General features: G+C 42.5%; 1 protein-coding gene across 1 annotated transcript in view; it reads right to left on the minus strand.

Moving 5' to 3' along the window:
* Positions 1 to 16,322, minus strand: part of LOC133602357 (phosphatidylcholine translocator ABCB4-like) — a 158,903-nt gene continuing 142,581 nt past the window's right edge. Inside the window, exon 30 of the mRNA XM_061955550.1 lies at positions 1 to 492. Coding sequence (XP_061811534.1) covers positions 295 to 492 — 198 coding nt within the window. The 3' untranslated portion in view covers positions 1 to 294. The remainder of the gene's footprint in view (positions 493 to 16,322) is intronic.

Raw genomic sequence — 16,322 nt, forward strand, 5'->3', positions numbered from 1 at the left:
AAAGGCTGAGTTAAAAGACTAGCTAACAAAAAGAGCAGGAAGCAAATACATCTCAAGTAATTGTCGGGTGTTGCGAATAAGACTGCCAGGCAAAGGTGGCGCCAGGCAGGACCATATACCTCTTTCATTAGTGAGTGTCCTGACCACTAATCAGAGGCAGGTGACGACAATCAGCACCCATGGTAACAAAGATAAAAAAACAGGGTGCTGAAACAGAACTAAATCACAACTTAAAGAAATCTCGAACTAAACAAAACATAATCCAGGCAATGGATCATGACATTCTGATTCTCTTCAATGGCCCATCTGGGTTGTGACCAGTATGTGATAGACTCCCTTTTTGGCAAACAGTTCATGATGTGTCCCTTGTTCTACCACCACACCTCCCTGAATGACAGCAATACAGTCTGCATTTTGGATGGTGGACAGACGGTGGGCGACAACGATACACGTCCTGCCCTGCCTTGCTTTGTCCAACGCCTCCTGCACCACCTTGAGAAGCCAAAAGTGTCACAATTGAAACACATTTAGAGCTACGGTATTTTAGAAAAGTAGGAGATCCTACCTTCTCACTCTCAGCGTCAAGTGCAGACGTGGCTTCATCCAGAAGCAACAGTTTGGGGTTACGGAGGATGGCTCGGGCTATGGCTATTCGTTGTTTCTGACCACCAGACAGCTGGGTCCCCTTATCGCCTGCCTGAGTGTCATACTTCTGCTCAAGCAAACACAAAAAGTAAAGTAAATTTTTGCTCTAATCATCAATAAATTAATTCTTATGAATAAATCAATTAAATTAATTGATTTTAATGAAGATTGGGATGCTTTACTGAAAATGATGTTTTCCTGTGGAATATAACTGAAGGCAGAAGTGGTATTGTAAGATTCTCCAAACATGGGAAAAAGAAGTTTAAATGAAATTAAGATTTGGACTTTAAAAAATTAATTTCACTTTATCGCGGTAGGAGAATTACATGTTCCAATGATCCTGATAGGATTTCCCAAGACAGAAAGGTCCTAGGTGAGGGACCAGACATAGCACAGCTCAAAAGACTCCAATGATGATACAAAATATGGGCACAGGTGGAGCTCAATGGCGAGCGACTGGTGGCTGGGCCTGCCCCCAAGAGGCAATGTGGGTTCCCCCCTCCAATTGGCTTACCACTCATAGGAGGGGTCACAGAGGTCGGGTGCACTGTGAGCTGGGCGGCAGCCAAAAGCAAGAATCTTGGCGGTCTGATTCTCGACTGCAGAAGCCAACTACTGGGACATGGAACGTCACTTAGTCAGACTCACCTCAATGCACGGCAAAGGTTCTGGAACCAGTCTTCTTGAGAGGGGCTAGACTCTCTTTCACTCTGGCATTGTAGTTACTGAGAAGCGACGAGCGGGGTTGGCAATACTTGTTGACCCCCGCCTGAGAGCCTGTATGTTGGAGTAAACTGGGTTAAAACCCAGTAGAAGGGAGGGTAGTCTCTTGCTGCCTCCGGATGACCGGACAGGTCCTGACTGTTGTTTGCGTTTACAAGCCGATTAATAGTTTAATCGGCTTTAATTAATAGGAATCCAAAAAACCCTTTTGGATTCCCTAGAGGTAGTACTGGAGAGTGCTCCCTCAGTTGTTGTTCTGCTGCTGACCTTCAACGCTCATGTTGGTAATGATAATGAGACTTGGAAAAGCGAGGAACGGTTTTCCGGCTCTAAACCCCAATAGGTGTTTTGTTACTGGACTTTTGTGCTCGTCACTGATTGTCCATAACAAACACCATGTTCAAGCATAAAGATGTTCATTTGTGCACTGGACACCAGGACACCCTACGTTGCAGTTTGATTATCGACTTTGTGGTTGTTTCGTCTGATTTACGGTGTCATTTCTTCGACACTCGGGTGAGGGGCAGAACTTTCAATTGACTACCACCTGGTGGTAAATTTGCTTCGGCGGTAGGGGAGGATGCCATTCAAAACTGTCAGGCTGGGAACGTCTTGTAGAGTCTCCAGTCAGAGAGAGTTTCAATCGCCACCTTCCAGAAGAGCTTTGAACATGTTTCAAAGGAGGCGGGGGACATTAGGTGGGCCATGTTCTGTGCCTTTATTGTCAAAGCGGGCGATTGGAGCTCTGGCCGCAAGGTTGTTGGTTCCTGTTATGGTGGTAATCCCGGAAGCTGTTGGTGGACACCAGCGTTGAGGGATTTGGTCGTGATGGTCGCCGAAACAAAAAACTTGGCCATGGGAGGAGTTTGGGGAAGCCATAAAGTACAACTTCAGGACGGCTTCGAAGAGATTATGGACCGCCATCCGCCGTCTCAGGACGGGGAAGCTGTCAACATTGAGCATGGTGGGGATGTTGTGCAGCTGACCTTGATTTTGAATGTTGTGAATCGGTGGAAATAATACTTCAAAGACCTCCACAATCCCACCTACACGTCTTCCTATGAGGAAACAGTGCCTGGGGACACTGTAATGGGCTCTCCTCTCTCTGGGGTTGGATTAGCCGAGGTAGTTAAGAAGCTCTATGGTGGCAGAGCACTGCGGGCAGATGAGATTCTCCCCGATTTCCCTAAAGTTCTGGATGCTGTGGGGATGTCTAGTTTGACACGACTGCAAAATTGCGTAGACTTTGGGGGCGGTGCCTCTGGATTGGCAGACCGGGGTGGTGATTCTTCAATTTAAAAAGAGGTTCTGATGGACTTCCGGTTGAGCATAGATGGTATAGAGCAGGGGTGTCAAACTCAAATACAGAGTGGGCCAAAATTTAAAACTGAACAAAGCCGCGGGCCAAGGTTGAACAAATTAACCTTTTTGATAGGGACCCAAACAAGTTTTGCATTAAATATTGAACAAGCAAGGCTTATATAACTTTATAGTGACATGTAAAATCGAGTTTCAAATAATAATAATAATAATAATAATCAAAAAATATCAATGGCATATCAAATACATACTCTTTTCTATTTGCAGCCTTCTGAGGTAAATATCAACATTAACTTTTTCCACAGGCTAATAAATTTGAAAATAAAATAATGAATAAACCAACCATTCAGGACTTTAAACTGCTCAGTTTGCAACACACTGATCTAATCTGATGTACCCAAGCCAGATACCTGCCATCTTTTCTTGGATGCTAGTTCATTAATGTCGGGGCTCAGGCTTTGAGCTGAGGCATCCCTCATTATCGAACGAAGGTGTTCATCAGTCATTATTTCTCGTATTCCACAGTCTTGGGGGCGTGCCTTACAGGCACCGCTTTTAATGTCCTCTACGAGCTGACGTCACGTCCGCTTTTCATCCCTTCTAACAACGTTCCCGCCCAGTCACAAGATATGAGCAGCTCCTGTACGCACACACACGTAAATGCAAAGCATACTTCATCAACAGCGATACAGTTTACACTGAGAGTGGCCGTATAAGCAACTTTAACATTGTTAAAAATACACGCCACACTGTGAATCCACACCAAACAAGAATGACAAACACATTTTGGGAGAACATCCGCACAGTAACACAGCATAAACACAACAGAACAAATACCCAGAACCCTTTGCAGCACTAACTCCTCCGGGACGCTACAATATACACCCCCGCTACCTCCCCCCCACGCACACACACACACACACACACACACACACACGTACACACACCTTGTAGCGTCCCGGAAGAGTTAGTGCTGCAAAGGGTTCTGGGTATTTGTTCTGTTGTGTTTATGTTGTGTTACTGTGCGGATATTCTCCCAAAATGTGTTTGTCATTCTTGTTTGGTGTGGATTCACAGTGTGGCGTATATTTCTAACAATGTTAAAGGTTTTTATACCGGCACCCTCAGTGTAACCTGTATCGCTGAAGATCAAGTATGCATTGCATTCACTTCTGTGTGTGTGTGCCAAAGCCGCACATATTATGTAACTGAGCCAGCACTCGTTGGACTGGACTAAAAGGGGACGTTACAATTCTCGGGGGGGGCACTGTAATTTGGGAGTCTCCTGGGAGGTTTGGCAAGTATGAGAATTAGCGGTGTACTGCGGCACCGCCGCTGTATATAATCGGCTGGCCAGCTGTAGTGTTGATTTGATAACACCTCACGGGCCAAGTGAAATTACACGGCGGGCCTGTGAATTCCATGATGTCTGGTCGAGGCAAATCTGCCAGCCAGGCCGCTCCAAGCCTCGTGCGTCTCCGGATCCAGGTACCATTGAGGCAGTGACGTGCGGTGAGGTTCATGGCTGGTGAGGCACTGACTTCATCACAGTCAGATTTACAAACATATGAACCCTAAAGAGTATCTTATTCACCATTTGATTGGCAGCAGTTAACGGGTTATGTTTAAAAGCTCATACCAGCATTCTTCCCTGCTTGGCACTCAGCATCAAGGGTTGGAATTGGGGGTTAAATCACCAAAAATGATTCCCGGGCGCGGCGCCGCTGCTGCCCACTGCTCCCCTCACCTCCCAGGGGGTGATAAGATGGGTCAAATGCAGAGAACAAATTTCACCACACCTAGTGTGTGTGTGACAATCATTGGTACTTTAATTTAACTTTAACTTTACACATACAAACTGTAGCACACAAAAAAGCACATTAAATTAAAAAAACCGCTATTATGGTCTTACCTTTACTTATAAATGAAGTCCATGCGCCGCTCCTTTTGAACAAAAGCATCAATAACTTGTTTATAGAAGTCTTCCTTATCTTTCTTCAGTTTTAAAAGTCTCTCTGTCTCGATGGAGATCTTCCTTTAAGTATTACCTCTTGCTTCGATTGAAAGTCCAGTTTAGAAAACTGTTTTATTTTAGATATGTAATCTTCCATGTTAAAAGTCCAGGCAAGAGGAAAAAATAAATGATCGCTGCTAATTGTTGCTGCTTGTTGTCACTTCTTCTGCAGCCGAGTAGTCGCAAGAATGATCTCTGGATCACTAACGCCCTCTACCACCAGGAGGCGGGATTACTGCGAGCCTCACACAGTGCGTCTTCGCAGCCGTTTTATGATTGCTCAGCACAAGAAATACGTTACACACATACAGTTGTTGACAAAATACACTGTACATTATATACCTCAGCTAACTAAACTATGGAAATGTATAGCAATACGGTCTCACTGCACAGCAGGCCGGCACTTAGCCGAGTCATTGCGCAATCCATGGTGAGGCTCAACTGACTGCTGATCACCGCAAGTCTCTTCTCAGTATTTGAACGGCAAATGTGAAAATTCAGCGAATTTGAATAAAAATCATCTAAAACTGGTGAAGTTAAATGGAAAATAACTTTATAGTATAATCACTGGATACATATAACAATTTAATTTTTTTTTTTCTTTTTACATTTTTTTTCTTTCCATGATGGCACGTGAGGCCCCGCCTCACCTGCCTCCCCTGACTGCACGTCACTGCATTGAGGCATTGGTCGTTGACAGGGCCCTCTTAAGTCGTATGATGAACGAAATATGAGCCCACATCTTTGAAAACGCCCACCATGCAGTTTGTTTCTTCAAAGCTAGAATGTTCTGTATCAGATGTCTGGCGCTTTATGGATCCTATTAACAGGCAATATTCATTCTGTTCTCATGTCCAGACTTTCACCAGTATTTACTACTTTTTAGTTGATAACAAATTACTTTGATCTATATCTATGTGCAAATATGATGCAATGGTTAACTGTGGATTTTGTTTTGCGTCAAATAATATTTTTTGTGTTTTTGAATAAGACATGAATAGTCTTGTGATCTGGGAGACGCTGAAGGCGTACATTAGGAGGGAGATAATCTCTTATACAAGTTATGAGAAAAGACTCAGGAAGAATAAATTGACTAAGCTGACACGTATATCCTTGCGAGACAACTCTTGCGCCGTCTTTCAAAACCCAAATGTTTTTTTTTTGTTACTTATTGGGGGAAAATAGCATTTGATGTATTTTTGACTATTCCTGTCAATTGTATGTGTCTAAAAACCAAATAAACAAATGTTTAAAAAAAGAGGGGCTCGGAAGGGTGTGATACAACTGTTACAACTATCATGGGATTACATTCCTTCAGCCTTCAGGTGTACTGGAGAGGAGGCTACACCGGCTTGTTCCCGAGGATCAGAGTGTTTTTTGTCCGAATCGCGGAACTGTGTACCAGCTCTATACACTTAGCAAGGTCGTTGAGGGTGCATGGGAGTTTGCACAACCATCACCTACAAGTGTTTTGTGGACTTGAAAAAGGCATTCGACCGTGTTCCTGTCAGAGCTTGGTCCGTATTACCGGCATTAAGTGAGGGTTGGACTCTGGCAAAGAGGAGGGCTGCCTTTGTCCCCGATGCTGTTGATAACTTTTATGGACAGAATATCTAGGCGCAGTTAGGGTGTTGGGGGGGGGTCCGCTTTGGTGGCTGCTAGATTAGGTCTCTGCTTTTTGCAGATGACGTGGTCCAGCTGGTTTCATCTGGCCGTGATTGTCAGCCCTCAATGGATCTGTTTGCAGCTGAGTGTGTACCGACTGGGATGGGATTCAGCAACTCCAAGTCCAAGTTAATGGTTCTCGCCCGGAAAAGGGTGGAGTGTTAACAGTGTTGGGACAAGATCCTGCCCAAAGTGGAGAAGTTCAAAAACCTCTGGGTTTTGTTCACGAGTGAGGGTAGAGTGGATTGTGACTTTGACAGGCAGACCAATGCGGCATTGGCAATGATGCAAACTCTGCCTCAAACTGTTGTGGTGAGGAGAGAGAGCTGAGCCGCAAGGCAAAACTCAATTTACCGGTCGTTCTACGTTCCTACCGCCACCTATGGTCAAAAGATTTGGGTTGCCACCTAAAGGACAAGATTGCGGTACAAGCAGCTGAAATGAGTTTCCTCCATAGGTAGGCAGGGCTCTCCTTTAGAGAGGGTGAGAAGCTCTGTCACTCGGTAGGGGCTCAGAGAAAGGTTGCTGCATCAGGAGAAGCCAGATGAAGTGGCTCATGCATCGGATTAGGATGCCCCCCGGACCACTCCCTGGGAATGTTTTCATGGCACGTCCGACAGGTAGGAGGCCACGGGGAAGACCCAGGACACATTGGAGAGACTATGTCTCCCAGCTGCCTGTGAATGCTTTGGGATCCCCCATGAGGAGCTGGACGAAATAGTTGGAAGAAGCCTGATATGACCCCAGATAAGCAGAAGAAGATGGATAGATGGATGGAGAACATGATTAATTATGAATATCAAAATAATGTGATAATAATTTTTTTTTTACATACAATATTTAAATCTTTAATTTTTTTAGATATTTAAATTATTATTAATTTGATAAATACAAGCAAAACAAAATAAAAAAAGAACATGGTTACCTTTGGCAGGTTTTCAATGAAGCTGTGAATGTTTGCCTCCTCAGCAGCTGCCTTAATCTCCTCCATAGTTACAGTACGACTGTTGTCTCCATAGGCGATGTTTTCAGCCAAGCTACAGTCAAACAGCACAGGCTCCTGGGACACAATACCTATCTGTGACCTCAGCCAGTGGATGTTCAGCTCTTTCACACTCTTGGAATCAAGCATCTGGAAGACCAAATCACAAAATTGTAAACTACACCTTCAAGAACAGGCCTTAACAGGCCCTAAGCAAGGCTGAAAGTATGTGGTCCAAGTTTCAAGGTAGGACAAAATATCTCGGATCAAAGATCACATAAGATCCAAATTATTAGGTTTGAGTCTATGGCCAGGTCAGTGTAATTTGCATTTTATTTAGAGTTATGTACGTGAGCAAACGCCTCAGGGTGATAAATGGTCTGTATTTATATAGCGCTTTACTACACCTGGAATGATACCCAAAGCGCTTTACATATACACTATATACACCACATTCACACACACAGTCACACTGATGGAGGTTGGCAGTTAGGGGACACATAAATATGAGCACTCCAGGCCAGGATCGACCCAGTTACAATGGTTACAATTCGGCCATTCTACAGCCATGCCACCCCTGAATTTTGTCATGGAAGGATGTTTGTCCTGCAGTTCAGCAGAAGAGAATGTACATCTCTGAAGTGCAAGTCTGAAGTTGTGACCTTAAAATGTTCACATTACATAGTCAAAGGAAACATTTACCAAAGCTGATGATTATTATTTTACATATGTATGCTATGAAGTGAGGCTTAACAGGGCTTACATTTCATGGCTAACAGAACATTTTAGAAGAAAAAAAAAATTAATTTGATCATTAGAAAATTACTTGGGATTTAATCACCAGACACATGGATATCAGGTGCCTTGCTGTCCGCCAGGTCTATAAATCAAAAACGGTATTTTACTTCAAATAAAGTCACGTTGATCTGATGCATAGCTTAAATGTTATGTTTGTTTAATAGGCTACGTTAGCATGTATGTTAAAGTTTGACCCATTGAACAGGTCAGTAAGTTAGTAAAAAACATTATTTTCAGTTCCATTTGGAAAGTAATGGAAAAAATAGTTTATGAACAGGTCGATAGATACCTTGCTACTAATAAACTCATGGACAAATTCCAATCCGGCTTCAGAACTAACCACTCCACTGACACATGCCTTCTCTATCTGACCGACCACATCAAACATGAGGTGGACGCGGGCAAATACTGCGGCATGGTCATGCTGGACCTTCAGAAGGCCTTTGACACCGTAAACCACGCTATACTGTTGGATAAGCTCAGAGCAATCGGATTTGATAAAACCTCATCGAGCTGGATGCAATCGTACTTGGAGGGGAGGGAACAGGTGGTAGAGGTGAACGGCACCGTGTCCCCCCCCCACCCCCTCTCAGTAAGCTGTGGAGTCCCCCAAGGCAGTATATTAGGGCCTTTACTGTTCCTAATATACGTAAATGACATGTCATCAGCATGCGACTGTGAATTGTTCCTGTTTGCGGATGACTCGGACCTGCTGGTATCCGGCAAGGACAAGTCACAGGTGGAAAAAATCCTCAGTGCTGGGGTTCCCGTCACCCTCCTCAAAGTTGCTAAGTGCCAGTGAACATGATACAGACCCCCTAAGGCCATGACAGAGGTGCCATTCAACTAGTTGTAAGTCGATGTATCATCCCAAAAGTTATGAAAATATTTTATGAATGTTGAAAAGTTACTTAGTGCTGCTTCAATATAGTTTAGCAGTAACAGAGTCAAGGCAGCATTGGCCAAAAATACCTTTGAGCTCACGCCAGTGAGTGAAAGCCGGGGCAATGTTAATTCTGACAATCCTTTTATTGTCAGTTTTTCTTTTTTGTATCCTCAGACAAAACTTTTACTTTCTTCGAATTGTTTTGGCGCTTCGGCCATGATAGCAGTATTTGCACCTAAACGTTCTTCTTCTTTTAGGTTACTGGCAGCACGCAGGCGTTTGCATTGACTTCTGCTTTTTTAACAAATGGGGAAAGGGGGAGTGACGTATGCCGTGAAGCAAGTCAGCGCATTTGTAGTTTTTTGTGTGGTAGGGTTCCTGTCACCCTCCTCAAAGTTGCTAAGTGCTAGTGAACATGATACAGACCCCCTCAGGCCATGACAGAGGTGCCAATCAACTAGTTGTAAGTCGATGTATCATCCCAAAAGTTATGAAAATATTTTATGAATGTTGAAAAGTTACTTAGTGCTGCTTCAATATAGTGACTCGAGTCCCTTGCCTTTGCAGTTTAGCACACAAAAGAAACAATCAGTAGCTCTCGGGGCATTCAAATCGATGGAAACTGGGCTGTCCACTTTGTCTTAGAAGGCCAATGACCATTGTGGTAAAATAACATTGTGTACTTAATCAGTTCACTGATTTAGATTAGCCAGATCTAGTTGAAATGCTGATGCAAAAGCCTCATCAAGAGGCCCTTTTCCACCGCAGGAACTTTTTCAGGAACCTTCCCATGGGTAAAAAAAAGTTCCCCCTGTGTTTCTACCAGAAACGACTATTTAGTTATTTAAGAAACTTTCGGAGTTCCTCCTTTTTGGGTTCGGGCTGTGCAGTCGAACGCTGATTAGTTGAACACAGTTAGGAAGCGTTCCTAAAACTTCTCTTTTAAGCACACGACCGCCATTGGAATATACGCAGGGACTGCGGTGTATTTCTATTACAACAAACTTTGACAATGGAGAGAAAGAGGAACGAAAAGAGCTTTCGAAATACAATAACTTTTGTGGGGCATCTTTGTTCTGAAGTGTGCATTATTTTTACTCAGTTGTAGTCTTTAAACAATATGCACTTTATTGTTGTTTATTGTTTTTACAAACAATTTCGATAGGCGAAGCTCCGAGAAGTGGACAGAATTCTTAAAAACACATTTACAGAGGAGTATGAAGCCGGACTCGAAGCGGGGACCTCAGCTGCTTACTACTCCAACTTCATTGGATAAATGTGGGGGGAAAAGGAGGCAGCACACAAGTGGTACAAAAGGTAAATAACATCAAATACTAACTATTTACTTTATTTTATGTTGTAAAAATAGTCAGTGACACTCCATTTCTGTAGTTATTAGCTTCAACCCAAGTAAACAGAATGCTAATGCTAACAAGCTAACGCTAAAGCCGATGTATTCATGTTGACGGCATGAGACAATTGACAGACATTTGTTATTTATATATTGTTATTTACAGCTGAAATGGACCCAAAGTAATCGCCTGACCCTCATGAATTTATTATTTACCGAGAGGACGATTTTCTGACTGTTGAACAAGTCTGACTTTTTATTAACAATTCGGTATACATTATTTTATTAATCATATTGTTTTGTATTTGATTGCTTTGTATTTCAATTACTTACATTTTAGTAAAATAACTTTGACATAATATTGTCTGTTTATTTACATGGCATCAGTATAGAAATATATTAAACCACTCTTCCATATGTCATCAGCAGTGACGTGCAGTCACTGGAGGCAGCATCATGGAAAGAAAAAAAATGTAAAAAGAAAAAAAATTAATTAAATTGTTATATGTATCCAGTGATTATACTATAACGTTATTTTCCATTTAACTTCACCAGTTTTAGATTATTTTTAATCAAAATCGCTGAATTTTCACATTTGCCGTTCAAATACTGAGAAGAGACGGTGATCAGCAGCCAGTTGGGGCACGTCACTCAGTTGTGCCTCAACATGGATTGCGCAATGACTCGGCTAACTGCTGGCCTGCTGTGCAGTGAGACCGTATTGCTATATGAATTATATTATACATTTCCATAGTTTAGTTAGAATATGATGAACAGTGTATTTTGTCAACAACTGTATGTGTGTAAAGTATTTCTTGTGCTGAGCAATCATAAAACTGCTGCGAAGACGCACTGTGTGAGGCTCGCAGTAATCCTGCCTCCTGGTGCCGGTTAATGCACCCCCGCGCAGAATGCACCCCCCGACGGGAGCGCCACACCAACCAAAGCCCACACCCAAACCCTCCACGTGCAAGACCGAATCCACCCAAAAAAAGTCACTTAACAAGAAGCCAAAAAGTGCAAAAACAACAATGCTCGCGCCGGAGGAGCCGTGAACGACTGCAGGGACACAACATTAGGTACACCTGTAGACTGCAGCACGGATTTCATATTTCATTCATTCACAACTCCTCCAACACGAACACCACTGTTCCCACACTTATAAGTAAAGGTAAGACCATAATAACGTTTTTTTTATTAAATGTGCTTTTTTGTGTGCTACAGTTTGTATGTGTAAAGTTAAAGTTAAGTTAAAGTACCAATGATTGTCACACACACACTAGGTGTAATGAAATGTGTCCTCTGCATTTGACCCATCCCCTTGATCACCCCCTGGGAGGTGAGGGGAGCAGTGGGCAGCAGCGGCGCCGCGCCCGGGAATAATTTTTGGTGATTTAACCCCCAATTCCAACCCTTGATGCTGAGTGCCAAGCAGGGAAGAATGCTGGTATGAGCTTTTAAACATAACCCGTTAACTGCTGCCAATCAAATGGTGAATAAGATACTCTTTAGGGTTCATGTGTTTGTAAATCTGACTGTGATGAAGTCAGTGCCTCACCAGTCATGAACCTCACCGCACGTCACTGGTCATCAGCCTGATTTGTATAAACTACCCTGAAATGTAAAATGCGGTGGAAACAAACCAGACACGTCTACATGAACCTGTAGACTTCTGGATTTCGGTGCCTCTCACAGAAACCTCCCGGGATTAATATTCTCTGATTTTCACCCTAACAATGATAATAAGGGCGTGCCGTGATGGTACAGAATTTAGCGCCCTCTACAACCTGTATAACAGCGTGCCAGCCCAGCTTCTTGTTAAATGCATCTTCTGCTTGCACACTTAAGTGACAGCAAGGCATACTTGGTCAATAGCCACACAGGTTACACTGACGGTGTCCATATAAAACAACTTTAACACTCTTACTAATAATGCGCCACACTTTGAACCAAAACCAAACAAGAATGACAAACACATTTCGGGAGAACATCTGCACCTTAACACAACATAAACACAACAGAACAAATACCCAGAATCCCATGCAGCCCTGACTCTTCCGGGCTACATTATACACTCCTGCTACCACCAAACCCCGCCCCCACCCCAACCCTGCTCCCTCTCACATCACCGTGCGTCGGTTGAGGTGGGCGGGGTTTGGTAGCGGGGGTGTATAATGTAGCCCGGAAGAGTTAGGGCTGCATGGGATTCTGGGTATTTGTTCTGTTGTTTTTATATTGTGTTACGGTGCAGATGTTCTCCCGAAATGTGTTTGTCATTCGTGTTTGGTGTGGGTTCACAGTGTGGCGCATTATTAGTAAGAGTGTTAAAGTTTTTTATACCGGCACCGTCAGTGTAACCTGTGTGGTTGTTGACCAAGTATGCCTTGCTGTCACTTACGTGAGCAAGCAGAAGCCCCATACAACGTGTGGCTGGGCTGGCACGCTGGTTGTAGTGGGCGTTAAATGCCGTACTTTCACGGCACGTTCGAGAGAACAGTTGCCTTGAAATTCGTAGTCTACCGGAAAACTCGGGAGGGTTGACAAGAATGACGCTGTCAAGCGCCATTCATTTAAAACCCGCGGGCCGCACTAACATCCAATTTTCATATTAAGGTGTGGGCCGCGTGTCTGAGACCCTTGGTTTATACATAGCACAAAGCAAAAAAAAACTTTGTATGCAGTGTTATTTCAAGTTAAATTTCAAAAGATTTTTGTGGCTCCCATTGTTTTCTTTAATTTGTGAAACTGGTCAAAATGGCTCTTTGACAGGTAAAGGTTGCCGACCCCTGACCTGGATGAATGAAAACATCCATAGGCAACAATCAGCAGTATTTGTCTTCTTACCACTGTTCCATCCATGGTCTCGTAGAATCTCTCCAGAAGTTGGATGACTGTACTTTTTCCACAACCACTGCTTCCTACCAGAGCCAATGTCTTTCCCTTGCTCACCTTTGCATTCAGCTCTCGGAGGACGGATACATTAGGGCGTGAGGGGTAGTTAAACTTTACACCCTCAAATTGCACGTTACCATCAAATTGGTCCTGGAATTTGAAGTTGGGAACAGACTATGTATTAGGACTGTTAATCTATAACAGGGGTGCTCACACTTTTTCTGCAGGCGAGCTACTTTTCAATTGATCAAGTCGTGGGGATCTACCTCATTCATATATATAATTTATATTTACTTATTTATGAAACATATGTTTTTGTTAACAAGTTAAAGGTGTTTAATGATAATACAAGCATGTTTAACACATATAGTTAATATTGTTAATAAATTAAAGGTGTTTAATGAAACTACAAGTTTGTTTAATACATATAGTTAGTATTGTTAACAAGTTAAAGGTGATTAATGATAATACAAGCATGTTTAACACATATAGTTAATATTGTTAAGTTAAAGATGTTTAAAGATAATACAAGTATGTTTAACACATATAGTTAATATTGTTAGTAAGTTAAACGTGTTTAGAGATAATACAAGCATGTTTAACACATATAGATTCCTTTCTTTCATGAAAACAAGAATATAAGTTGGTGTATTACCTGATTCTGATGACTTGCATTGATAGGAATCAGACAGTAGTGCTGATAAGGTCCGCATTTTCGAATGGAGGAGAAAAAAAGTCCTCCTTTCTGTCCAATACCACATGAAAGTGGTTGGTTTTTGGCATTTTATTTATCCAGCTTCCTACTCCTTTGTATACACTTAACAAGAAATACATTGTCGGCAAACTCCGTAGCTTGCTAGCTTGTGCACGCCAGCTTTCTGAGACTCTTATTTTGGTAGCGCAGGCAGGATGAAGTAGCGCTTTTATTGTGCAACTGTGCAGTCGGTCTTTGGAGTTTTGACAACAGGTACGGCTCCAGAGTCTGTTGAAATAAAGTGTTTCTCGCCTTCCAGTCGGTAATTTTAATGAGCTGGCAGCAGCCAGTGTCATCTCAGAAGACCCTCGGGTGCCGTAAATGTCAATCAAGTGACGAAAGTGACGTCATAGTGAAGATTTATGATCGCTTATTTTTAGGACTATTTTTTTAATGGCTGGCTGGTGATCGACTGATACACCCTCCGAGATCGACCGGTAGCTCGCGATCGACGTAATGAGCACCCCTGATCTATAATAAGTACTTGCTCTAATGTGAAGATTTGTACTACCTACCAGTGTCTGTCCTTCTTCTGAGAGATTATCAATAGCTGGCTGTCTTTTCAAAAGCTTTATAATGTCAGCTGCAGACAATTTGGCTTTGGCATAGTTTGGAGCAAAGGAATTGGTCTCTCCAACAGCCATAGCACCAAACAAAATTGCTGTAACCACACTGAAAGAAGAAGTCAAATCATTGTACCAATCAAAAGTACTGCAGATGTCGCTGCAATCTTTCTGATAGACAAAATATTTATACAATGCATTTACAACATTGGAAGCTTTTTGGATTCATGTAAGTGACTGCTCGCTGTTGCTGTTGCGAAAAAGCTAAGTATCGTTCTATCTGTGTGCTTTTAATTGTTTTACAGCTTTCTTTACTACTTGCCAAACATACTAAGTAGTCCCATTTAACTTGCAAATCACCCGATCTCTGTCTCACCACCCCTCCCTCAGCTAGCTAGCTGCTAAGCTAACGAAGCTAGCGCGGAAAAGGCGGCTTCGGTCCTAAGGAATCTGCCCCCGCACATCGCAACCACTTCCCTGAAGACAGCAAGAACTTCACTCTGTCACAGAAAATACCGTGAGTATGTCTCCCTGCGCTTCGTGCACCGTTCTCATGGATAGGCTGGCCCTTCTAGAGGGCCGTGTCCGCCAGTTAAAGCAGAGTAATCTCGTAACATTATATGATACGGACACATCTGCTAGTGTGATGCCTTCACAATGTGGAATATATATGTTTTTTTGTCAATCACTTTTTATTGACAGAGGTTATAGCCGTTTTCCATCCATGTAGTGTAAAGCCAGAAATGAAGAGTGGAACTAATGTGTAGTGAAGTAGTAGCCCGTAGGTCCCTTTTTAGGTGTGGGTATTTCCTTCCCCTCCCCTCAGAGGAAACTTGGGAAGCTTCAAGGATTGTTCATGTCTTCACTCTTCTTAAACATTGCCTGTGTTTTCCAGGTCAGTAATGTTGTGAAATATATCAAATGTAAACGTTTGATAATTAAACACCTTACAATTCAAATGTAATATGGTTCAGCGACAGAGATTGATGTTTTAGTGCCTTTAGACTTTAATACCACCGTGTGTTAGCATCTAGCTAGCTCTTCTTTGCGTGTGGGTCAGTTGAGAGCAGTTAACCCTTTTTTATGCCAACCAAAGAGCACTGCAGTGTGTATATATAGTTCTGTGTTGTAAAGAAATACTCTTCTATCTTTATCTCACACAAGGTCATATTATTATCTGTGTAAATATGTTATTGTTATTTCTTATATTTGTAAATAGATAATGAACTGAGTGATGTGGATACATTTTGTTTGACTCCAAGTGTACTTCCCAAGGACATTTCATGTCTAAATGATACTTCCCCATTTGTGAAAGAGTTTATTACTCAAGATGTTTCTGTAACAACAATATATAGAAATGTGAATATACAGAAGTATATACCATTATAATAGCTATTGTGCTATGAAGAAGATATGTTTTGAGAATGTAATATTGAATTTAGAGAATAATAATTATATTGTCATTGTGGATTATAGGAAATATATATAATGTGTAATAAAGAGAGGAAACTTGGGAAGCTTCAAGGATTGTTCATGTCTTCACTCTTCTTAAACATTGCCTGTGTTTTCCAGGGGTTAGAGTATGAACACAACCTTTTGTCTACTGAACTCACACGCCTGTGAGACCTGTAACAAATAGTGGGGGCTCGTCCGGGATCTCTCGTCCACTTAAGCGGAGGAGCTGATCCAGAGATATCAGAACCGTAAAACCAGGGTGACTGCAGCCTAC

The sequence above is a fragment of the Nerophis lumbriciformis genome, linkage group LG04, assembly GCF_033978685.3.
Source record: "Nerophis lumbriciformis linkage group LG04, RoL_Nlum_v2.1, whole genome shotgun sequence".
Classification (NCBI taxonomy): domain Eukaryota; kingdom Metazoa; phylum Chordata; class Actinopteri; order Syngnathiformes; family Syngnathidae; genus Nerophis; species Nerophis lumbriciformis.